The 26,295-nt window shown below is 41.9% G+C and overlaps 1 protein-coding gene across 3 annotated transcripts in view; it reads left to right on the top strand.

Moving 5' to 3' along the window:
* Nucleotides 1-26,295, top strand: part of LOC124879353 (ephrin type-A receptor 7-like) — a 151,311-nt gene that overhangs the window by 18,588 nt on the left and 106,428 nt on the right. For all 3 annotated transcript variants that reach the window (XM_047383874.1, XM_047383871.1, XM_047383873.1), the window contains 2 exons: nt 18,404-18,468; nt 19,853-20,525. In XM_047383874.1, coding sequence (XP_047239830.1) covers nt 18,404-18,468; nt 19,853-20,525 — 738 coding nt within the window. The remainder of the gene's footprint in view (nt 1-18,403; nt 18,469-19,852; nt 20,526-26,295) is intronic.

Here is a 26,295-nt window from a genome sequence, read left to right on the forward strand (position 1 = left end):
AACCTCCTTCAGTAGCCCATTGGATATGCACATCAGTCAGGTTGAGGTCTTGGCTTTAACTAGGCCATTGCAATATCTTCACCCTTTTCTATTTCAGCCATTCTGTTGTAGATCTCCTGCTGTGTTTTGGATCATTGTCCTGTTGATGACCCAGTTTGGACCATGTTTTAGCTGTTTTAGATTTACTCACATTGGACTCTAGAATATTTTGGTATACAGAGGAGTTCCTGGTCTCCTCAGTGACAGCAATGTACCCAGATCCTGTGACTGTAAAATATGCCCAGATCATCACATCTCCACCACCATGCTTGGCAGTTGGTAAGAGGTGCCTGTGCTATAATGTTTGGTTTTCAATATCCAACGGAGATTGTTCCAGAAGTCCAAAAGGGAGCTCTTTTTGGGGATTTTTGTTGTTGTTTCTCTGATGATGGATTGATTCTTTTTGTGCATAAATTCGCGACAGTTTATGACAAGGAGCTCTTTAAAATGCAAGTGTACTCTGACAGACGCCAAACTCTAATTTAAAATGAAAAGCTGTTTCCTGTGGTGCTGTCTCACAGCTCCATCCTTTCAGCTGAAGCAGCATCCCCATCCAGGGATGTGGAGCTGTGGTCCTGTGGTCCTGTGGTTAGCAACTAGAGCAAAACAACTAATTAGTCCTGATAATTAAATCGTGAAGCCGTCAGCCTGTGAGCTGGAGCCGCGCAGCCCATCTCCATTCTCCGTCTGTTTCCATAAACACTGAAAATGGTCTGAGAAAAATAAAATTACAGATTAATATTGTTCTATTATCCAGCCGATGATAAATAAGCAGAAATTGGATAATGAGACATAGGAAGAGGAGGATGAGGAGAAGGAAGAGGTGCTGTGCTGTTTAACAATCATTGGAACAAATGAGGAGTTTAATGTAGCTGTGGCCTCGCTCAGCTCTGCTCTCGCTCTGTGTGTTTTAGTGTCTGAGCTGTTTGTTTCTGCCTGAGTGTTTGTTGAGAGAACTGGGCCGATTCTGGTGGGTTCTGTTTGACCTGAAGTCATCAGTCAGAGAGGAGCTCTTTGTCTCTCATTATAGTAGCTCTTTAATTTAATTAATGACCGACCTGCTGCTATTTTATATCATTTGGCATTCTAACCACTCCCTGTCTGCTGCTGCTGCATTAGTAAATTATCTTCTTGCCTGGATCATTGAAAACCTTCTTCAAGCAGACACTGCTCCTCTCTGCAGTTTGACGTCTGCTGGCTGGATTCTGCTCAGATGTTTCCATCTGATGTGATGCTGCTTTCAGCGGATCATGAAGGGTCATCCTGATCCAGCTCCATGTTTTCTCTGCTGCAGGAGCACATTTTTAACATACTGGGCCTCATCTGTAGCCCTTCTGATTTCACCAATATTAAATCTCAGGACCCAAACTCACGTCTGTTTCTTTGGCTACTTCAGATACAGCTGACACAGATCTTACAGTTCTTCAGCCATCAGATTCAACAGACTGACTTTAAGCCTCTCAGCAGATGTTCAGCCATTTGGACTTATTGTCAACATTCAGAATCCTCATTTTAAAGTTTAGAAACAATGACTTCGGCTAATATAACTGAAACATTTAAATATTATATATAATATTTAAATATAATATTATCATATTGTATTTAAATATGATATCTTCTGCAAAGTTCCGGTTTCACTACCGAAGTCCAGCGATCTGCTGTGTCATTGTGGACCTTAGCCTGACTGATGCTTTGACCCTATCCAATGCTGATTTAAACTTGATACTGAATCATTTTTATAATGTTCTCTGATCAGATTATGTCCATTCTTCTGCGTATGTATTCTGGGTCATACGTGACCCGGCTGTGGCTGCTGGACCATTATGCTAAAAGAAAAAACAGAACTGAAGTATTCTCGCCATTCCTCTTTGCTCCATCTCATTCCTCGGATCTCATCCATGTTCTTTCAGCTCCCCTCATCCTTCATTCCTCTCCTGTTGGTTGTGATGGCCGGGAGTCGGAGCCTGTTGATGATTCTGTCTGTTTTGCCTCCCTCCTCCTGCAGAGCACAGCCAGTTATGGAGCCTGTTGACTGATTGGCTGTCGGCCTTATCGATCCCCAAGGTCGCACTGCTGGCTATTGACAAATGGCTCCGCCCCCTTCTCCCTCCATCATTTTCACCCTCTGTGCTGTACTCTGCTTCTCTTCCTTCTTCTCTCTCTGTTCATTGCCTAATCCATCACTTACCTCATTTCATCTCCAGTTCTCCCTCTGCTCTCTCCATTCATCTGTCCGTCCATCTATCCATCCTTACCTTCCATCAGCTCCTCTTTGTCCAATGTTGTGGTTCTTTATCAATATAGTGCAGATCGATGCCGAGGATAACGGCCGCTTGGCCTGCAGGGAGCCAACGACGACTAAACAATCCCTCAGACATGAGGAGGTCACAGCTGGGACGATACGGGCAGAGCGTAAAGATGAATTAAAGCGGGATGGTGATGTTACTGAGGGGAGGAAGAGGAGAGGGAGGGACAGGAATAAATTGCAGACTGGCAAGAAAGAGGAGAGCTGGGAGATCTCTGCAGCTGCTGGAAGGACAGGTTTTTGTAAGTGGACTATGGTCCGAGCAGAAAAAGAGCTGTGTTGCAAAGCCAAGGCTGTGATGGAGACATGATGACATGTGCTGAGTTTCTCCCAGATGTTGATTTAAGATGATCCGGTTCTCTGACGAAGCTTAAAAGATTAGTCTGAGCTTTGTTGTCCTGCTCACATCCGGCATTCTGCTTTTATCTGCAGATAATTCGATTGGTGGCTAAAGATGTTAGCTGAATGGTTCATCAGAACAAAACAGGAATCTTCTCAGTTAAAGGAAATATGTAAACAGAGCGTTGGATTGTTCCCATTGTTTCTAAACTATTTCAGTACCACAGAACCAGATCCATTTCAGGAGATATAAAGCTGATTATTTTCTGAACGTATGGAGTTATTTCATCTCAAGTTTAACTTTACATCAAAATTTTTGACACTGTTGGTTCCCAAAAGTTCCTTAAGTTTCCTTATTTATCAGCATCGGTCAGTTTCAGCGTTGCCATAGAAACAGAGGAATACCTCCTGGAAGCTCTCCAGATTCTCCACAGCTATACAGAAGGTAGAATCCTCCTATTGATTCATAGGCGGACTCTGACGGCCTCCCGGGGCGCTCTGACTGGTGAACCTCTGAGAGGTTCTTGGACCAGAGCTTGTGGAGCCCAATGCAAAGCTCAGTCTGCTGATTATCAGGCTTAAACAAGCTGCATGAGAGAAACGATCAAAAAGTTACAGCCTGGGAGACGAAAACCCACCTCTGGGTTCTCCTGGGTTCAGGGGTTCATCAAGGGTGCAGCAGAACCTGGTAAATCTGAGCTTGAAATCATGAAATGCATTTGGAGCATCATCAGTATTTTCCTGATTTATGGAGATACATGGTCAAAGAAATTTTCTCATTATTGAGTTCCGTTATTTACTGAAAAGTGTATTTCTCTCTTTCCCATTTATTTGGGCTTATCCCCGTTTTAGTCAGAACCTGGTGGATCCAACCGCTGATCAAACCAAAATAATTCTGGGTCACCTTCTGCTCTTTCATTTCTTACAGTAAACTAGAACTATAATATAGAAAATGAATGAAACTAGTCAGTTGTCAAAGGACTGAACTCCACTGAATGTTGAGGAGGTAGTTTGGTTTAGAAGTGTTGGACCAGGAGGACATCTAAGTTGCAGGACGCTGGCCTTTGAGGATTGGACTTTATCAACCTGCTCTGGTTCTAGAATACATAAGAAAACCCTGATATCTGAGTTGGACTCCTCAACAGCTCTGAGACAGAACCTGGTTATTCCTCACAAGATGAACCTGAGGAATCCATTCAGACAACCTCGTTTTTTTCCACCTTTTACTGGAAAAAGATCAACAAACTTTCTTATGAGGGTCAGGAAATGCTCAGTTCAGAAATGGTTACTATGAGAAGAAAGCATGAAGACAGGGAATCTACTAAACCTCTGGTAGGTTATTACTCCACCACCCATTTTTTCTTTTGTCAGAGAACAACCTGTTGTGTTTCAGTGTTTTTATCTGAGACTTTGAAACAAACCACTGTGCAGCTCCTGTTCAAGAACATTTGTAAAACATTTGTAAAAAAATCTCCCAAACCCACAGCAGGCTTCAGGTTAATCATCTGCTGGCCTCTTGGCTAATGTAGCTGTCATTAACTTGGTTATGATTCTGGGTTCTTTCTTGCTGTGGAAATAAAAGAGAAACGAGCTGATCTGGGACCGAAGACTGTAGATCCACAGCGTCTTTTAATGTCCAAACAGGAGAGATCAGGACCCCCTGTCTGAATGGAGCATTAATACACCAGTGCATTGCTATACTGTATTTATGTTCAGGATTCTGATCACTACTGAAGATCAAAGAGTTCAGAAATTAAGACACATTTTTTTTCCTTTTGGTCCAGATATCTCTGAACCAGGATAAAACTTGATACAGGTTTGTGTCCAGTGCACTTCCTGGATACTTTAATTTAATGAATCCTGGGGACAGAGGTTAAGGACTGATGTCAGAGAACAGCCTCAACCACAGGTAGATATGAAGAACCCAAATCTTTGTCAGTTCTTCGCTGAGCAGCTGGATGAACATTCTTCCTGGTTGTTCTTCTGGTTTTCCCACTGCACCTGCTGGGAGCTTTTAGGAGCTTCAGCAGTGAGGCAGCAGTTAGCGCTAAGTTTCAGATCTCCCATAGCATATTTGGTCCCTCTAAATTGTCCTTAGGTGTGAGTGATGTGCATGAGTAAAGGTAGTTGTCTGCTCTCTGTGATTGGCTGGTAACCTGTCCCAGGTGTACCCCAACTCTCACTGTAGATGGGCACCATCCACCTCACTGTCCTACAGTCATTGTTTGGAAATAGAACAGAAATGAGCATTTTCAGCAGATATTCCCATAATTTTTCCTATCTGCTGAATATCAGTTTTTGTCTTCTGATCAGGACCCAATGAATGCTGGGAGGGAACCCTGCTGCCTGTAAATAGACTGAAGCTCTATGAAGTAGAACATAATCTGGATGATTGTTTACTTTTGGGTTCCTTCTTTCAGGGTTTGATTTAGTTTTAAAAGAAACGTCTTGACTGTAGAAGAGCTGCATTCTCCTCACCCATCACAGAGGGTCCTCTCTCTGTGAGGACATTCATGTTTGAGTAAGTTTAAGTTGTGAGGTTAATTTACAGTGCATCATGGTAAGAACCAAAATCAACGCATCTGTGTTTGTGTGTACATTGCAAATGGAGGAAAACACCCTGGGGTGGAACATGGATTGTGCTGTGTCTGCTTCACATTATTTAAGCAGCTCGGTCTGTCTGTGTGAGCATGCTGACCTGCCGCCAGACCTGCAGCGCTGCAGGAGCTTCTTGTTCTTTCAGCTGCCGCGGAATTAAAGAAAGGAAGAGACCGGTGGGGCTGGTGGGGTGAAAGGAGAGGTGAATGTTGGAGAAGACGACCTAATTTAATCTAAAGTGGTTCTCAAATTCTACCAGAGGAAAAACAAAGTCAGCAGAAAACCTTGGTGCTCTGCTGCACTTATGTAACTGCAGAGCTCTGCCCCCCTCTCCCTCCCACGTGAATAGGAGATGGTGAGGAGTTAGGAGTTAAGGGCATGAAGAGAGAGAGGAGGGCAGAAGGAACAGAGGAGCAAGGTGAGGAGGGATGGATAATGAGCTTAAAGGGCACGAGTGTGGGGGGGACAGATGGAGACGTGAGGGATGAGTATGATGAAAGGAAGCTTATTCTTCTATTTCTGTCTCTCTGCTGCTTTAAGGTCCGGCCCGAGGCCCGTCGGGCTTTATTCAAACCGCTGTCTGAGGGAGCATCTGGTTAAATAATGCAGCCTGTTGGCCGGACTGATGACAAGCTGGAGGAGGAGGACGTAGTGGAACACTGCACAGATACACACTTCTATTATTTAAAACTACTCAAAAAGGCTTGATGGAAGTTTTTCCCAGAACTCCAACCAGGGCTGAGAGCTAACATGGGAATATTAACACACCAGCACGTGGCTCATGGATGCTGGCTTTCAGTGTTTTCAGCAGAGTCATGCTGATGCAGCTGCACTAATTCACTTTAAATAATTCATGGATGAGCACATGTTCTCTTCAGATCTCCACTCTGTGTCTTTTTGACATTTCAGACAGTTGTTTGAACCCTTAAAGGTTGTAAGAGTTTTAAAGCTACGCAGGAACATGATCCTGTTTGTGTTTCTCTGTGACGGAAACCAGAGCCAGAAAGTTTCTGTTTTTAGTCAGAATCAGCTGAAAATGTTCGGAGTGCCGCACAGCTAAAGATTCCTGATGATGGCAGCAGTCAGAGTGAACTCTGCTCAGCTTTGTTATGCAAGCACCTTAAAAGCTGCCTCAGTGAGCAGCACACACGTGCAAGCTTCCCACTGATTACCCTCATATCACAGAAGGTTTTTAATGGTGTCCTCTTACCTTTAACTAGTCAGTTACACACAATAACAGATGGGCTTAGGGTTGCATAAGAGGCAGAAAAGGTGACTCATTTACTTAGGAAAATGTGGGATTGTAATAGTCTTTATTCATCAGGATGTATGATGAATCACTCTGGATCTCTGTCCTTTTCAAGGTTTACTTAGTTAATTAATGTTTCTTCTCAGCTCTCTGAAGATCCTATCAAAGCATCTAAGGAAGGCTGAAGTCTGGACTTTGACTAGACCATTGCAGCACCTTGATTATTCTCTTTTTCAGCCAATCTGTTTTAGATCTGCTGCTATGTTTGAGTCATTGTTCTGTTGATGACCCAGTTTGGACCACTCAACTACTGCAAGGTGCCTAGATTCTGTGGCTTCTAAATAAAATCACATTATCATCCCTGCACCACTCTGCTTCACAGCTGGTATGAAGTGTTTAAGTTTATCTGCTGTATTTATTTTTTTTTTTTTTCAAATGTAGTTCTGTTCATTATGACCAAACATCTCTACTTTGGTCTCGTCTGTCCAGAGGACATTGTTCCAGAAGTTCTGCTCTTAATTTAGATGTAGCTTTGCAACCTAAGTTCTGCTGCCATCTTGTTTTTGGAGAAGAATGCCTTTTATGGCTGTGCCTGTTCTGGAGTTGTTTGTACATTTGTACCAAACTCCCCGCTTGGTTCATTTAATTCTTGCATGGTCCACGCATTCCTTTGACTCACAGCATTGCTAAAAACTGTGGATAAAGTGGATTGTCCAAACCCGAGTCAACAGTGGCAGAAGACAGCAGCTGCTCTGTTTCTAAGTGTCCCACATGTTGCCTGAAGATAAAGAGGACAGAAATGAATTGCTCAGTCTTCACTAGGCTCCATCACTGTCGGCACTCTCGCTCAGAGCTGCTCTCAGGCCGGTGTTCTGCAGGAGCAGCTTTATGCTGACATGGTTCCCTCCTGAACCTCATGCTTCTGGAAATTATCACAGAAAGCTGATTGATGTGAAGATGTTGGTACCACCCCCACACACACCCCGGTAAGTGGTTGGATCTGGGAGATGTGGGATATTTAGAGACAGAACGTTGTGTTTGAGGGACATTATTAAACTGATACCTCTGTCTTTGCCAGCTACCCATACCTACAGGATATTTAGCATATTAAATAATCTAATATTGACACTTGATGTAAGATGATGCAACTATAACAAACATCCTTCTTTGTTTCTGATTTTCCTTCCTGACGTCTGTCCAGGATAAACCAGAGGATTCTGTGGGATCTGCCTCCAAGCGGAGAACAGATTGTGATAAAAACGCCTCTCAGAAGAAGGTCTAACTGGAATAAAATCTTTTTCCTTTTCTAAGGCTCCAGACTTTACAGTCACCTCTCTCTTTGGATGTATTTTCCATCTCCCTGCTTCCTCGGTTTGTCCTAAAGCACCATCTCACTGGTTCACTGAATGGCTCTTTTCTGTCATTTCCTGAAGCTCATAGCAGCTCCCAAACACACTCGCTTTATTCCAGCTGAAGCTGTTTGTCTTCACAGGTGGTCATTCAGATTCAGCTCTGGTTCTGACAGGAAGGTAGGAAAAAACAAGAAATTGAGGATGATAGGAAGAGATCAAACAGAAGAAAAAGAAAGACGATCAAATATGGACTTTACATGTTTATGTATGATTATAGCAACAGTGTGAGTTGACAGCTTAAGACAGAATGTTGATTATTGGTTAATAAATATAGGGCATCTGAATCAAGTAAGTCCTGTGATGATTCATTAAATCAAACAATTTCCTATTTCATTTTTAACTTTCAATGCTGAAGGGATTTGATTTTAGAGCAGCAACAGTAAAATTATTTCTCTTCCTGTTTGTCCTTCCTGAGGTTGATCAGGAAGAGAAGAATAACGATGGAGAAGCTGTTGGTTGGTTCTGAAACATGACAGAACTCAATCGGGCTGAACAGATCACTGAAGGAGAGGCTTTTCATGTGAATTCAAACGACCACAAATCTTCCCTGAAGCTCAGAATGAACTCTTATTTTTCAAACATAAAGACATGAATAAACAGCTCCATACAGCCATGTGGGAAGGTGCTGCATTGTCAGATTGTTTTGTTTCATGTTCTATTTCAGTTGTTGGAGCCTGAACATTTGTGTGTCTACTGTAACGGCATCACAATAAACCATTAAATATTACAGGCAGAAACCAGTTTGCTCTAACTCCATTCAGTTGATTTAACTGTCCTCCCTATTTAATTTACAATACTTTCAAATAATGTCTGTTTCTATAGAATTTAAAATCGGTTCCACTGTTGATCCTTCTTCTTCCTAACTTCTAGGATTCACTCTGACTTGCTGGACATCAACTGGTGGACCAGACGATGACCCATTCTTGTCTAAGAGTTGATCCCAGTTTGTTGGTTTCTTTCTCTCCGCCTGCTATCTGAGAACTGACCTCAGGTTCTCAGAAGAGTTCAGATCTGGGGAGTTTTCTGGTACTGTTACAGAACTTGGAGAATGCCCACTCACTCAGAGGACAAGCAACCACATGGATCTGACCTGGATGCTTCACTGTTGGCACCACATGTGCCTAACGGTGGTTTTCAGCTTTGCTTCTCCAGTTGTCCATCAGGAGGATAACTTTGTGTCAGTCTTTTCCTGTTCATCCATGTTCTTCCTGCAAGGTTCGGTCTGTCCTTGATTGTTTTCTTGGAAAAAAAGTGGCTTCTTTGCTGCCATTCTTGTCCACATGTCTTTTGTTCTGCAGCCAGCTCTGCACTGGTGGTACCCCTTCTCAGTAGTAGATGAGGCATGTTGGACCCTCATGGGTTCTAGACCTTTAATACTGAATTTTGAATTGGACCAAAATTGTTCTCATAAGTCTATAAATAAAAGCAAATGTTCACTAATTGACATCCAGCCAGTAACAAATAGTTTTATTGATGCTGCCTGATGCATTGTATCAATGGCTGAAATCATGGTTTAGCTGAATGTTTAGATTGAAAAGAACTCTGCAGTTTAACTGTGAGGCTCCTCATCATGTTGGTGGATTTTAGTCTATTTACAGAAGCTTAACGACTGTTAAATAGGAGATCTCTGAAGTTCATGTGTTCTGTTGTTTGCGTTTGTGTGTGTGTGCTTCCTGTTAGTATTGGTGTCAGAAGGTTGTGTTTCTACACAGCATTCATCTTTTTTGAGCCTGTTTGTGTTTTTTTGACACTTCATCTCCACATCCGTTTATCCTTTCTATCTGCAGAAGAATGCCTGTTGGTTCTGTTGGACTGTATATCATCTCAGAGCTGTGTTTCAGCCAGCAAGGTACCGAGTCATTCTTTATGTGGACTACAGTGATTAAGTCCCTTAGTCCCACTCAGCTCTTCTTTCCTTGAGTAAAACCATATATTTCTGCAAGAAGGTTGCTGCTTTGATATTTCTGGGAGGAGTGAGAAGAACTCTCTATAAATCAACAGATGCAGCATGGGTGTGGTTTATATTTAGGTGGAGTTGTTTGGAGTTCTAATGAGGTTTCTCAAACCTGCAGGATACAGCAGTGAGCATGCTCAGTTCAGTGATAGTTGCTGCTCAGAGCAGAGCAACCAGAAATACGTTTTCTCAGTCAAGAAAGATGTCAGACATCTTGTTTTATTCAACAGCTGTGCATGGTGCACACATCTGGACCAGCAACAGAGAACCAGACCCTGCTAGCCATAAAAGGATTGATGCTTTAGAAGTTATTTGTGGATTGGATTTATTCTGGAGGGTGTTTTTCTGTGTCAGAACTCCTTCAGTGCCTTTTTTCCAGCAGGTTCATCCTCATCAGGTTCAGGTTGACACAGACTGGCAGAGGAGATTTCAGGTTTCAGCTTACAGAAACAGTTCTTTGTATTTTCTGGAAAAAAAGGAATATATAGTTAATATTTAATTACTGAATTTTTATTAAAGGCAACCCCAAAACCAAACTTTCTGGGTAATTTTGTTCTTTATGACGGTGAATCATTTTCAAAGGTTTCCTGTATGTTTTTAAGTTTTGCTGCTTTTGATCAAGAAAAGGAGAAACTGAGGCCAGATTTTAGTTTTCGGACCCGTTGCTGATGTCTTATCATAATGACACAAACGTGACCAAATCTGAGGGACGTGAAAGTGTTGGTTAGACCAGAAAGTAACAGGAAATATACTCTAAATGAAATCAGTCACATCAAAACAAAGAAGAAAGCAAGTGAAATCCTTTTAAATCTGCTGCAGCTGCTCACATCCTCACACATTCATGAAGGCAACATGAACACACTCACTGTTTGAAGGACATCCTTCTCCTTTAATGCGTTCTGCTACATAAAAACATTCTTGAAGGTCTTATTTTCAACTGAAAGTACAAAGTTTTCTCTTAAAGTGACCTTGAATTTTATTTCAGCCAAGTTGCTGTCTCTTGCCAGAGGAAATGTCTTTATTATTTACCTACTTTAAAAGTCTTCTGATGAAAGGATCTTTTTTCTTTGAGAAAGTCAGCCTAGCCAATTTAAGTATTAGAAATGATGAGTTACCTTAGGTGAAGAGTTAGAAGATAGTTGGGAAGGTAGATAAACACCAAGTTACTGAAACTCCCCCATTTGAGGCAGAGTTCTAGCTAGATCCAGAAGGACCCTACTGCCTTTATTCTGATTGGGAACCCTGTCTGTCCATCTGATCCCACATCATAGCGAAGCATTTACATTTTGTATACAACAGGATGCTATGTGGATTCCAGCCGTAGCCAGTCCAAATATAACCCAGTAGGACTAAAACCAGTCTGATCCAGCAGTAAAGCAACCTATAGCGCCACCAGCTGACCATGCAGTACTCTGTTTTCTGTCTGAGGAAACAACCGTTGGGTTCAGCTGAACTGTGGTCGGAAACAGAGCCGAACATAAAGAGTCACAGTTTCCATCGTGTGTTCATTAAAATCACTCTGTTCCTCCTTAAAAGAACCACAGAAACTCTCAAAGGCACATTGTCTCCATAATGAAGGGCAATTATGTCTGAAAAGCTTTTAAAATGAGAGCTGATATGAGGCTTATTAAATGGGATCTGTGTAAAGAACACGAGGAGAGTTTCTTTTTCTAACTTTTCTCCTTCTCTCCTTCACCTGTTTTTTCTTTTCTCCACTCTGCTCTGAGCCTCTCCTGTGTTTCTCTCCCCTCCTGCCCCTGCAGACCCATTAGTGTGTTTAAAGAGGGCCTGATTACAGGGCTTCTGTATTCAGAGTGTGATCATAGCAGCAGCTTTGGCCTCTAAGTCTCTGTCTGACTGACTGATCCCTCTGTGAATTCATCTGTTTATTTTCCTTTATTTCGTTTCTTGCTCTCCATTGCTGTCTTGTTCCTTTATAGTCTCCCTTTCATGTCTGCTTTCAGTGTTTCTCCTTTCAGCCTCTTTCACTGTTTCTTTTCCCTCATCTTGGTTTCCCTTTGACCTCTGTGCTTCTCCAACACCCCTGCCTTCCTTCTTCTCCAAATGCCTCCTTGTTATCATCTAGCCACAGAGCCGAGCTTTGGGTACCTGCTGCTGTTAACCCCTAAAAAGTAAAGAGTTTAAAGGATCTCTCCTGATCCCTGCACTCTGGCCAATGATCTGGTGTCTCCTTTTCACGCAGACCCAAAAAGAAGAACAAGAACTTGTCGCTAGGATCAGCCTCTGTGGGTTCGGTCAGAGGAGTCTTTCTTCTTTTTGCTCAGTTATGGCACAAGTAAAACGAGTTCAGTTGGTGCATTGACAGGTTTATTTTGAACTCAGACCTCCCTTTCAGTGCATCATCACAGATTTGTGTCAGAGCCTCATTGTTAGAATGTGACTCAGTGAGATTGAAGTTCCTTGCGACTCACACTGTGAACGTTTGTACTGCTCCCAGAGACGTCCATGTGTCTTGCCACAATGGCAGTAAATAGAATATGTTTCATGCTACTGCAGCCCTGGAGTAAAACATTCACTTCTCATGAATGTTAAAGTAAGGAAAGGTAAAGTTCACAGCTGACTAACGGTTATTGCTCAGTGAAGTTTTAAAGATGTTTTGGGTGCTTTAGCTCAGATTGCTAGAGCTCTTAGTCTGCGACTTAGTGTGTCTGTGTGGTTAACGTTCACATCAGTGAAATATTTTCAGAGTGAAGTGATAAAGCAGCTGACCATATGTCTCTGCAGATGTTGATTCCACATTAAAGTTCAGGATAAACGTGTTGATGATTTCAAACAGCTGCTCAGCTTTAATACGTTCTGTTCTCTTCACATTAATCCTCCAGTTTGGTTTCAACAGGATGGGGCCACTCTGTTCGTGTTCATCTTTAACCAGAATCTCTGACAGAAATTAGATTTATATTCTTAATCCTCTAAACATCAGACTGTAGAATAAAATACTGCATCTGGTATTTTCCTAACCATAGATTTCAGGTAGCAGCTGATTCCTGAAGTCTAAAATAGTTTAAGGTTGAAGGACTGTCAGACATTTGGTGTTCATTTTATGATCTTTGTCCCTTTTCCTTACATGTAAGAGCTTTAATGATTCACTTACAGTAAGGTATCTGGTCATAATGTTTTGTCAGATTAATGTATATGGAACAAACTAGTGCAAAACATTAAGTCTGCTGCAACCGTCTTTGTTTAAATCCATACATATTCCTTGTTCCTACTATGTTAAACAACTTTTTGTTTTATATGCATTAATAATTTATCATTTTAAACCTCTTCAGAGATGCTCTAACATGTGGTGAGCTGATGCATATCTGATGCACCTCTATAGATCTTCTATAGAGCTTGTTGTATCAGTTTGTTGTGGCATATGAATACATTTGTCCTTCTTTGCTTTTTCTCCAGAGACAGAAAAGAAGGTCCTGCTTGCTTACCCTGCAGGGTAGGGAAGCCTGTCTCTATTGAAAGACAGATAATTTCTCTGCCTACCAAAGGCCAAGTGCTTTAGTAAGAAATTATCTTTGTCTTCCTATCCTTCTTCACTAAGGTAAATATTTCTGATCACTTGGCTGTTTCTGATTCTCTAGAATCTGTCCCACTTTGTTAGCTTATTGGGCAGAAACCCAGTCTAAGCCGATTGTGGCCCTGAAAAAGGCTAGGAACTGGTTCTATCAGGGGTTTTAGACCAAAAAGCAACCCGATGTTTTTGCCCCCACCCCTCTGGCACACATGTCTTAACTGGTACAAAGGAAAGAATCACATTTATTAGGTCCTGAACACAGACTATAGACCAACTACCAAAGTTGACTCCATCTAGTTTAAGATCATAGAGTAAAAGCTTTGAGCTTCATCTTTAATAAAGACTGTTTCTCATCATCCTGCTGTCTATTTGAATGTAAGTCAATGCACCACACAGAGCTGCCTTTACAATCATCGTTTTTTAAAGAAACAACATGTTTTTAACAACATTTATAAACTCTTTGAGATGTTTTAATATCACCAGCTGGATTTAGTTCAGTCTGACTGAGGTGCTGTGTGGAACTGCCGTTTCTAAACACTGATCAGAGATCTGAAAATTTCCTCAGGACTGTAAAGAGTGTTAGAGAGTGAACGCTAGCTGAGATAAAAGGACAAATGCACTGAGGTGTGAAGATAAACTGTTTTCCATGGGGTTAAGCTACAAAGGAGGATTAGTGACCTTTCAAGCTAACCCAAAGTGTGTGATTTAGGGTTAGGGTAACTAACCCTACCCTGATTCTGGTCAGTTCTTTCATGGATCTTTCGCCATAGGTAACTCGTGCTAATAACTTTACCAGAGCAGAACTTTTGAGTAAGTTAGGTTTTGAGATTAAAGACCAAGACAGAGAATGTACCACCTCTCAACCAATCAGAGCCCTTAGAAAATGAGAAAACTTAAAAGGACAGTGGTGTTTGAACACAACCCTCCTCTGCTCCTTCCCCTCGGGACCTTCCCACAGTGACACTATTGCATCTTAGTTTATTGGAAATTCTCAGCATATTTCCGCCTTCTGCAATTAAAACTTAGACCGGTTGTTCTAAAGGTTATTTTTTAGAAGGTATAGATTAAAAGCTAACAACAATTGTTTCTTCATTAAAATATCTGCCTCTGAAAAGATCTCAGGGTCATTTATGAGTGCTGAGAGCTTCATACTCTCCAAACTACTGCATGTTGTGTCTGTATGATTATATTTAGAATCAGGTTGCTTTTATATATATTTTTAATAACAAACATCACAAATTAAACATAACATGTTTTAACCTGGACATGTATAATATCTCTGCTGGTTGGACTGAATCTATTTTTTTTTTTGTAGATCATTATGTTAAACATAAACATAATTTAAAACATTCTGAATTTTTGTTGTACAGATACTATAAAATCACAAATGATAAAATGTTAGACGCTTTAAAATATGGCTGTGATAACAAAATGATTAATTACCTGCTTTTATCCTGTCTCCTCTTTGTGACAGGTCATCCATTACAGCTCCACCTGTTTAATAGTGTTCTTTAATGTCAAGTTTTTTTCTACCAGATCTGTTTAAAAAAAAAAACAGGACAGACTTGACCTGCTTCGTAGTATAAAGTCCAATTCTGTCATCTCTAAATACAACAGGTTAAACATTTATGAGAATAGATGTTTTTACGGACTATCTGAACCAGCTTTACGGCTGTGGAAAGCTAAAAAGGCTCTTTTCCATGACGTATCCCACATTTATGTAGCATTCAGATAAATAAGTCTGCTGCTTTGAAACCTGCTAGGAGACGTTCTGTTCCGGTCCCTGACATGCATTGGAGTTGTCTGAGTACTGAATAAACAACAACCCAGACCCATTTCTTTGCTTTCTGTCCATGGTGCTGAAACATTTCAAACGGTATTTTACATCTTCCGCTGTGGTTCCAAAGCACTGTTGGAACTGGTTGTGTTTCTCTGTCCGTGGTGCTGAACTACCTGGGACTGGTTGTTTGTCTCTGTTCATGGTTCTGAAACACAGTTTTTGGTGTACTTTACATCTCGCTGTGGTTCTGCAACACCAATGGAGCTGGTATTTGTTGTCTCTGTCCTTGGTGCTGAACTACCTGGGACTGGTTGTTTGTCTCTGTTCGTGGTTCTGAAACACAGTTTTTGGTGTACTTTACATCTCGCTGTGGTTCTGCAACACCAATGGAGCTGGTATTTTGTGTCTCTGTCCTTGGTGCTGAACTACCTGGGACTAGTTGTTTGTCTCTGTTCGTGGTTCTGAAACACAGTTTTTGGTGTACTTTACATCTCGCTGTGGTTCTGCAACACCAATGGAGCTGGTATTTGTTGTCTCTGTCCTTGGTGCTGAACTACCTGGGACTGGTTGTTTGTCTCTGTTCGTGGTTCTGAACTACCTGGAACTGGTTGTTTGTCTCTGTTCGTGGTTCTGAAACACAGTTTTTGGTGTACTTTACATCTCGCTGTGGTTCTGCAACACCAATGGAGCTGGTATTTGTTGTCTCTGTCCGTGGTGCTGAACTACCTGGGACTGGTTGTTTGTCTCTGTCCGTGGTGCTGAACTACCTGGAACTGGTTGTTTGTCTCTGTTCGTGGTTCTGAAACACAGTTTTTGGTGTACTTTACATCTCGCTGTGGTTCTGCAACACCAATGGAGCTGGTATTTGTTGTCTCTGTCCTTGGTGCTGAACTACCTGGGACTGGTTGTTTTTCTCTCTCCATAGTTCTGAAACACAATTGGAGCAGGGCCCAGGTCCATTCCACTGCTTAAAAAAATTAAAATCTACCTCAGTGTCTGTGGAATGGCCCGGTCATGTGTGGTGTTAGATCTTTAAACCCAGAAATATGTAAAGATGATCCTCCATCCTTTCTTCTGTTTACTGGAACTAGTCCTGCAGTACTAAACCCTGATGTCCAAATCGTTTTTTTTTTACATCAGAAAAACTTCCTTGCAGGATCGCTGAAAACAGGTAAACAATAGTGAGGTTAAACATATGTATATTGGGGTTTTATATTAATTTGATCACAATAACTAATAATGAAGGTATAAACATGTTTAACATTAACATATAGCAAATCTTTATATAGCTATATTAGCTGTATTACAGTATATGGGCGATTGGATTCTAGATGATGAACACAGTACTTTATTCATGAGCCTGGAGGATATATTTTCTATTCAAGGTTGTGCATGACTTAGAATCTAGACATCCTCCGGGATTAACTAAACCTGGTTCTAAGCTTCTCCTGACCAGGACAGCTTCCTAGAATGAGTTAGCGTGTTAACTTCTGAGTAATTGCTCTTAAACCAAGTGAAGGATTCATTAAGCCTGGAAATTACTGTTTAGTCCCTTAGCTTAGCTTTGTGACACGGGCTCCTAGTTTTGTTGCTCTGTCCGTGGTTCTGAAACAATGTTTTAGATGGTAATTTGTCTCTCTGAAATACAGCTGGTTGGGGTTGCTTAGGTCCTTGGTGCTGAAGCACAATTGACACTGGCCTTTTTTATCTGCAAATATAGTCACAGATGTTGAGGTGAAAAATGTTTTATTCATCCCAAAGGAAAATTAGTGTGTTGTCCAGGTAAACACCGAGGTATTCATACTCATCTATTCAATTCAGCTCAATTCAGTTTATTTATATAGCGCCAATTCAAAACATGTTGTCTCATTGCACTTCACACTTCACTCTACCACCTCCACTTCTTCTCTCATGATGGAATTAGTGTTTCACCTATTCCTGTTTCACTTCTACAATCATCTCCTTTGTTTTTTTCACATTCAAGATGAGATGATTGTTTCCACACCATGATACAAGGCAGTCCACCACCTTCCTGTACTCAGCTTCTTATCCATCTCTGATCCACACCATGACTGCAGAATCATCTGAGTTTTTCTGCAGATGACAGGAGTCTGTCTTGTACTGGAAGTCTGAGGTGTACAGAGTGAAAAGGAATGGTGAGAGTACAGTCCCCTGTGGTTCTCCTGTGCTGCTGACTACCTGGTTAGATAAACAACCCTTCAGTCTCACAAACTGTGGTCTGTTTGTCAGATAGTGTTTGATCCAGGAGATTGTTGAGGCCTCCACCTGAGTCTTCTGGAGTTTCTGACAAAGCAAATCAGGTTGAATTGTGTTAAATGCACTGGAGAAATCAAAGAACATGATCCTCACAGTGCTGCTGGCTTTGTCCAGATGACAGTGGATTTGGTGAAGCAGGTGTATGATGTCATCTTCAACTCCAACTCCACAGCGATAAGCAAACTGAAGGGGGTCTTGATGGTCTATTCTCTGTTTACTCAGGTTGGCCAACAGGAGTCTCTCTAGGACCTTTATGATGTGGAATGGAAGGGAAACAGGTCTAATGTCATTGAGGACTTATGGGTGAGTTTTTTTTTTTGGTGCTGGAACAAGACAGGAGGTCTTCCACAACACTGGAACCTTCTCCTGAGCTGCTCTGCACAGCCCTTCAGGACCCTATGGCTGACATGATCTGGACCTGTAGCCTTATTACGGTTCAGTCTCTCCAGTTGCCTCTTCTCCTGACTTCTTGAGACACACAGGTGGAAGGGGGAGGCAAAGGGAGCATCAGCCCCTTCTGATTTGGTTGAAGGCAAACATGTGGTGGAAGATAAAACATTTGAGGTGTGACAGGAAAGCTGTGGGTCAAAGGAGGCTGGGATGTGTGGCTGTGAGCATGAGAGAAGGATGCTGAGATGCTGAGCTTGTTTCTGAACTGAACGTATTGAAGGATGTGTTTAGTTCATTGGCTCTGTCCAGACATCCATCGGTCCAGGTTCTGCATTTCTGATCCATTTTAGTCTTTACTGATTCTAGAGAAGGGTGGAACCCTCTATTCAACCTAGCCTTGGTGCTTTTTTCCAGCTGAGGTGGATTTTCTGTTTATTCTAACCTGCTACAGAACAAAGATAACTTGACCCTCTCTGTTTCCTGACCTCTGACCCTATTCTTGTTTCTCCATCCCTGTTTTTCTTCCTGCAGTGGTGCTGCTGAACTCCAAGGAGACTCAGGCAGAGCTTGGCTGGAACTCTTATCCCGCCAACGGAGTAAGTGTGCTTGTATTGTTCATTTTACCATCTCAAACGCTGTAGGCTCCATTTCACATTTGATCCTCACCTCCCCTCAGAGCTTATCTCCATTTATCAATGGTTGTAATCCGGGCCAGTGTACGGCAGGTCCAAACCGCCACACAGCTGCTGCAGCAGATAAATGTTCCCCTTCATGTCGATCGATATCATTTGTGATAAGTTATGGCTGCAAGACAAATGGGCTTTTTTAAAGAATGGCTCGCTGCCATAACAGTTTGTCACACACCTCCCACCTGACCTTACGTTGCACACACACCTTGGATGTGTAATAAATGAACAGCATGTGGTGGGAGCTGTTTGTGCCAACATATATATCACAGGTGTTGTGGGCTGGTTAAATCACTGTCAGCAGCAGGACATTTCTGGACCACAGACATGAAGAAACAGATTCACCTTCCAGCTGGAGCGCGAACTCAGTCCTATTTGACTGAAGTTTATTACCTCATCATCTCTCATCATTGGTTTTCACTGGCAGCTGGTTCTGTTTGTGTCAACGATCCACACGAACTCATTATTTTTACTAAATGTAAATTGGGAAAAGGTTCTGCACTGCTGGAATCTCATGGAAGGTTAATGGAAATGATGGTTTACTGTTGAATCCAAATAAAAATAGATCAAGCTCAGCAGAATGAGTCCATTCTCTCACCTTCAGCCAATTCATTCAGATGTCCTTCATTTAAATGAAAATAAGAGAAAAGATCTAAAGTTTCTGCATGACTTTAATCACTCGGAGATTAATTTAGATTATATGTTTTCAACCTTTGAGGCACCCTCTTGAACTGAAATTGAATGAAAATCTTGACAGAAATTTTCTAAGCTGTTTAATGAATTTATTGATGTTTACAGCAACATAGAAGCTTAAAACAAAAACTAAATTTAGTCATGTTTAATGTTTTCTACATTTTTAGGATTTTCATGATGGATTTTTGCTTGAAAATTGCTTAAGTCAGCTAATAGTCATGAAAACATCAAATCTGCTCCCATGTATACATGAATTTACATGACTTTTTAGAGACAAGCTTAGATCGATTACCTCCCAGATCAAACTGCCGTCAGCAGACACAACCTCGGTGTATCAAGCCACGAAACAAAGAAACTTGGGTCAAAGCTGAGGGTAAATTTAGATATGTGATTGATTGTTTTTGTGACACTTCCTGACACTTCTGATGAGGATGATGATGACCGAGAACCTGTTCTGTTACAGAGACTTTCACACATTCTCTCATCAGATTAAGACTCTGTTAACAGGCTCATCTCTGTGATTGATGTGTGAAACAATACTTAACCCATAACTTCCTATGCTGGTTTTCCAACTCACTCCTGTCTTGTCTTTCTGTCTCAGTGGGAGGAGATCAGCGGCGTGGACGAGAAGTATAAACCCATCCGGACATACCAGGTGTGCAATGTGATGGAGCCCACGCAGCAGAACAACTGGCTGCAGACGGGCTGGGTGGCCCGTCGAGGCGGACAGCGCATTTTTGTTGAGCTCCAGTTCACGCTTCGCGACTGTAACAGCATTCCTGGAGTGGCCGGGACCTGCAAGGAGACTTTCAACCTACTGTATGTTGAATCGGACCGGGACCTGGGCAGTGTAACTCGGGAGGACCGCTACACCAAGATAGACACCATCGCTGCAGATGAGAGCTTTACGCAGGGCGACTTAGGAGAGAGGAAAATGAAGCTCAATACTGAGGTGCGAGAGATCGGCCACCTGAACAGAAAGGGCTTTCACCTTGCGTTCCAGGATGTCGGCGCCTGTGTCGCTCTGGTGGCCGTGCGAGTTTACTACAAACGCTGCCTCGCAACCGTCCAGAACCTGGCAGTGTTCTCTGACACTGTGGCCGAAGCAGCCTTTGCCACTCTGGTGGAAGTCCGCGGCACCTGCGTCAACAACTCTGAGGTGGACACAGATAGCCCTCCCAAAATGCATTGCAGCACTGAGGGCGAGTGGCTGGTGCCCATCGGAAAGTGCAGCTGCAGCGCGGGCTATGAGGAGGGACACAGCAGCTGTGAAGGTAGGATGATGCACATGAAAAAGTGAAACTGATAACTAGAGATATGAAATAAGAGGGAAGGTAATTTCTGAAAAATAACATCTAGACAAACAGTTTCTAATGGTGATGCCAAGTTGGTCTAAATAAATCCTGATTTCAGTGAAATTTGGTGCATTTTTTCCTTCTTAAGCATCTTTTGTTTTCAGGTTTAATTGTTAGTTGGTTCCTGAAGGCTAAAATAATTTTCTCGTGAAATCTGAGAAAACCAAAAAATCATTTATCTTCCCAGCAGATTTAGTTTTTTGTGTCATACCTGCTGCCTACTTTCTTCACACCATGATTCAACCTAAAGATGGCGGTCCAGGTGGGTCACCGAAGGTCATGGAAATGAGTGCAGACTTCAAAGCAGGCAACAAGTTCAAGTCAAAGTTTAAACTTGGCCAATTCCCTGCTTTAATAAGCAGCTCACTGTGTTGTTTTTAATGTCACGAACATCAGTGGTGTGAATGCTGACGTAAATATTGCTTTGTATTGTGTGTCACGCTTATTGCCATGTGAGCCATGGTGTGTGTCTCAGCAGTGTGAACAGCTTTGTGCTGTGTGTGTATGTGCTACAACACAATGACTAACTGTTCAGGCGTCCCACGGTGTTTAAGAACAACAGCGTTTCTGTCGCTTTGACACAGAAACACCTCCAACGTGCAGCTGGTGAGAGGTGGAGCAACTCTGATGTAAAACTGAGACTGAAGATATATCAGGCTTTTGTTTGGGAGCTTTACCGTTTGCAATGTGGGGACTGGTGTCACTGGACAGCAGACTCGGACCACATGAAGGGGACGGCTGAACTGTACTGATTTGGGTCTGAGTTTTGTTCTGTCACTTTGTTCAGTGTCAAACATGATTTCTGTGGCTGTTCAGGAGAAAATGGCACCAATGTCTTTCCACTGATGGAGCTTCCTGTTTGATATGAGGTAGACATGCTCATATAAGACTGTGGCATCAAACTTGGTCGCTCTGTAACTGGTCCCTAAATTTGAACCACTGTTTATGAAATTCTTTAGAAAGTATTAAAAATTCAAAATGTATGTCAATATTTATCAAGTGCCACTGAAGGATTAAATGGCAAGACACAAATGACTTCCTTTGGGTTACAGACTGAGGAAAGAAAACGTTCTGCTAATATTTGTATGACCAGCTGGTGCTTCTGTGCAGGGTTCTTGCCAGTGCATTTCAGCATGAAAATTGTCATCGCTATGCTGAAATTTAGGCCGATATGCTTATTTTTTAAGAGCGTATCGGCCCTTTGACTGACATCTGGGCTCTCTCCGTGTGGTTTTTATGTCTGCTGTAGCGCATGTACTGAGTCTGTTCCCACTTCCTTTCACCCTATGCGACCGCTAACGGTATAGCTTTCTAAAGTCATGTCAGATTCAAAGGGTGTTTTTTCTCCTCATGAGCAGAGGTAAGGTGAGGAGCTCTGAAGGGAGCTGCTGCTCCTCCACATTAAAAGGAATCAACTGAGATGGTTCATCTGATCAGGATTATCCTTGATGGCACTGTTTGGAGACCCATCCAACTGGGAGAAGATCCTGAGGCAAACATCTGGAGGCACTTTACATTCCTTCTGGTTTAGAAACATGTTGGAACCCCTTATGATGAAGAGTGTTGTTATACAGAGGGGTGTCTTGGTTTCTTTCCTGGCCTTGTGAACTGATCTCAGATTATTGAAAGAGTAATGATGATCAGCCTTTTCAATTAAGTCCAAAAGGATCAGCTTAATACATTTCAGCATGTTGAAGACGATCACCAAGTAATTCTGAAGATTGACCCTGGAACTATTTACTCTGCCCAGAAAGTTGATGGATTTGTTGAAAAAGCCACTGAGCTGAGCACGATACAGTCCATGGCATCCCAGATCCAATAAGCTCATAGTTTCTGTAAACGTTCTGATTAACTGACATAAATTTAAGACTGGAGCCAGAGAGAAACTGCTGCTTTTATGAGAAAACATCTAAAACTCAATAAAAAAAATGAATTCTTTCTTAATGAACACTTTAGTCACATGAAGGTGACTTCACCTTCTCCCAAATACATTTTTGGTTCAATCAAACAGATTATTTTTAATAAAGAATATGAAGATGTTTATAACCTGACAACTTAGGTTTTACAGCAATGTGTTTCAGTCCGTTTCTGCATTAGTTTTCTCCTGAAGAGCACACGGAGCCGCCTGAATTACAATGGACCAAGTATTTAACAGTGAAGCTCATTTTCAGTCATGCAGAAGTTTGGCTGTATTGCACTATTTCTGCTCTGATAGTGAGAGTGTGAGATAAGCAGTGAGTGATATTGGCAGCTTACCTTTTCCCACAGAAAGACGGTAACTGTGCGCAAAGAGAAATTTAGACAGGAAGCAGTGGCAGGAAAACTAGAGGATTACACGTAAACAGGAAGAAGAGGGAAGCAGGCCTGGAATGATGCTGTTGAAGATGCTGATGAAGTCCAATTGCTTCTACAGCTGCTCGCAGTGAGGCCCACTGACACACACAGACACACACACACCCTCACACTCTGCAACAACAAATGTGCAGCCGGAGCTCCAACGTCTCCTTCTGTAGCACAGCTATTGATCAGCTGTAATGCTCCACTAAACTGAGCAATTGTGCTGGGACAGCTATTCCACACGGGAGTGCGTGCGCACACACAGTGCAGAAGTGTGTCCTGTACAAATGAATAGGGAGCACACCGAAAGGTGCTTGTTTGGATGTTCCGTTTGCTCCCTCTATAGATGAGCTGCTGCTGTGAGACATAATGAATGCAAAAGCAGCCAATCAGTGCAGAACAGAGGAACAAACTAATCATGGTGTGTGTGTGTGTGTGTGTGTGTGTGTGTGTGTGTGTGTGTGTGTGTGTGTGTGTGTGTGTGTGTGTGTGTGTGTGTGTGTGTGTGTGTGTGTGTGTGTGTGTGTGTGTGTGTGTGTGTGTGTGTGTGTGGATCAGGGGCCAGGTATGATGCTGAAGCTGCTTCTTATTTACTCCTGAATGTAATTGTTTGTCGGACTAAGTGTGAAACGCTCCGAGTGTCTCAAAGAACGTCAATAATATTGAATAGCCATCGAGCCGCTGCTGAAGCAGGTGGAGGATTATCCACACACACACACACACTCAGTAACAGTGACCATAAACACACACACAGTTATAGTCACAACATACACGCTCGTTAACAGTCACAACACAGACAGACACACACACACACTCAACCACTCAGTAACAGTCTTAACACACACACACACAGATATGCCTCTGCATATAAAAAATGGTGTAGGATCACATCAACCTTTGGTTCGGGTCGTTTGGGTTGTGATGCTGGTGTACCAAATAAATGCAGCTTTATTTGACACAGAACCAAAGAGCTGAACTCTGGTTAAAAAGGTAACACATGATGTAGCTCACACACAGATAGAAGAGCGTGGAGAAGCAGCCTGTTGTTCTCACTGATGATGGAGGGAGAACGGTGGATTAAACAAAAGCTTGATGTCGACAGTGTTCCGCATCGTTCTACGTTTCCATAATTTATTAGAACATCCAAAGAAAAACTACCTGCTGCAAAGAAAAAACAAAGCAAAGTCACAACCAAACTGGCTACAGAACTGTAACAGCCCGTCAAAATGAATTAAAACCGGGCCAAAGCCAGGACCAACACCTGAGGAGATAAAGACCCATACTTTTGGCATGTGAATGCATGACATGCCAAAAGTTAGAGCCACATCATAACTTTCCTTCTCAATATCATTTTAATCAGCAGATTAGATCAACTGATTTTAATTAGAAGCTGCAGACGTTTTGATGAAGAATTTATTCTGTTGGAAATGTTGTTCGCTGTTTAATAAAGGAAAATCAATTCACCACAATGGCAATAAGCTGGGTTATTTGTGCCCTGTTGCCTAACATGAAACCATTAGACTTAAAAACAAATAGAGGAATCCCATCTGTAGGTGGCACTGTCATCACATTTCTTTTCACACTTTACTGGAATATTACACAGAATCCTGCAGCGTTTTCCCAGCTCAACTTTAGCTTTAACATTTTTATTTCTCATATTTTTTCCCTTCTTCAGTCAGTCAAACCTCAGAAGTCCGGTTCTGATGATTCTTCCTGGAAAGTTTGGAGCTGAAAAGAAAAGTTTTAAACTAACTTATGAGCTAAATAGGATCCTTTGCTCTGCGGAGGTGATTAACATCCTCCCGTTTTGAAATGTTGAGCTCCAAAACTCATCGTCCTTTTCATAATTACATCACATGGATTTTTTTCCTTATTTTTTCATACTGTATGCAGAGAGAATCTGTGTGTAAAGAAACGCTCAGAGTGAGTCTCTGCTCTTTCATCTGAACTAGAAACTGCTGTAGTTCTTTATTAGTGGTTCATTTTTCTCTCTGGAGAATCGGTGTGCTGCTTGTTTTTACATCCAGGACCCAGATTCACTGAGAGAAAGTGTTTCTGAGAGACCCGATGCTTTAAACTGCATCTCCTACTGATCAGTTAGTTTCAAAGCAAATTCAAATCGCTTTAAACTAAATAGTTCAAAGTTAAAGAATTACATCTAAATTAAAATAATAAATATAAAAGAAAATTTTTCAAACAATGCCCTAAACAATTACAGAATCTTCCTCTGATGTTGTCTGATGTTGGGACCCACAGCCATGGTTTTCAACATTAAACACCGGTACGGACTTTTCTGGAACTTTCAAAATAAATTGCATTAACTTACTTCCGGCACAACTTAGGAATCGGGGGTAACAGCGGACTTCCCATGATGCCACTGCCCGCATAAAACTCCCACAACTCTTTCTCTTCCAAGGCAGTTTTCATCGGGATAGGAGGGGAACAAAGCCCGTTGATGTCTGTTTGTTGATAAACAGACATAAACTCTTCAACTGGATCCAAGGATGTCATACAATCATCGATCATATAGAAAGTTAAGTACGATTGAAATACTGTCTGTGTATCCGGTATTTTCATTCATGAAAGGGGAAATTGAGGTGTAAGAGTTGCTTACTTTCTCTCTGAGGCCTGCAAAAGCAAACTGTCCCAGAGAAGTTCCCTACAGAGAAGCGGTCTCTACGAAGCCGAGCGGAGCGGTCTCCCAGTCTGGAAGGAAGACAGCAGAGACTCCATCACCGTGGTAACGTGCAGTGTGGTTGGCGGACACAACGAGCCGTTTTTCCTCCACCGCTGGAGGTTAGCGGGAAGCTGACCCTTTGTTCCCAGAGCACCTTCAACCCCCCACAGCTAAGGAGGTTAGCTGTAGCTAACCATTGTTCACTGTGGATACCTTCTTCAAACTTCGTCGCTTGGACAACATTCCTCACCACGGTTCATGAGGTTAAGTGTTTCGGGCAGAGAGTAATAGAGAGATATTTAGATTGAAATTATCTAAACGTTTTTCATTTTATGAAGTTTGGTTTTGTTTGTGTTGAACTCAGCTATCTTGGTGCTAGCAGGCTATCTGCAGCACATGTGCTCAGGTTTTATTTTAATTTTTTTTTTATGTTTTTAAAGTTAAGACAAACTTTACTTGAAGGGTGATTTTAAACAGAAGATTGATCATAACGCGCCGTCTGCGCTTATGCATTTTAACCCTTTTATTAACCCTGGTATTTTAAAGGTATGTGTTTGATTCTGGTGCTAAAGAATATTTAACAGAAAGGTTGTTAGTTTCAAGCTAGTAAATAATAGTCCCTAAACATTATTTCACTAAATCTGATAACTAAGTAAACATTATTAAGCCCTATTT

This window comes from Girardinichthys multiradiatus, chromosome 13 (genome assembly GCF_021462225.1).
Source record: "Girardinichthys multiradiatus isolate DD_20200921_A chromosome 13, DD_fGirMul_XY1, whole genome shotgun sequence".
Classification (NCBI taxonomy): Eukaryota; Metazoa; Chordata; class Actinopteri; order Cyprinodontiformes; family Goodeidae; genus Girardinichthys; species Girardinichthys multiradiatus.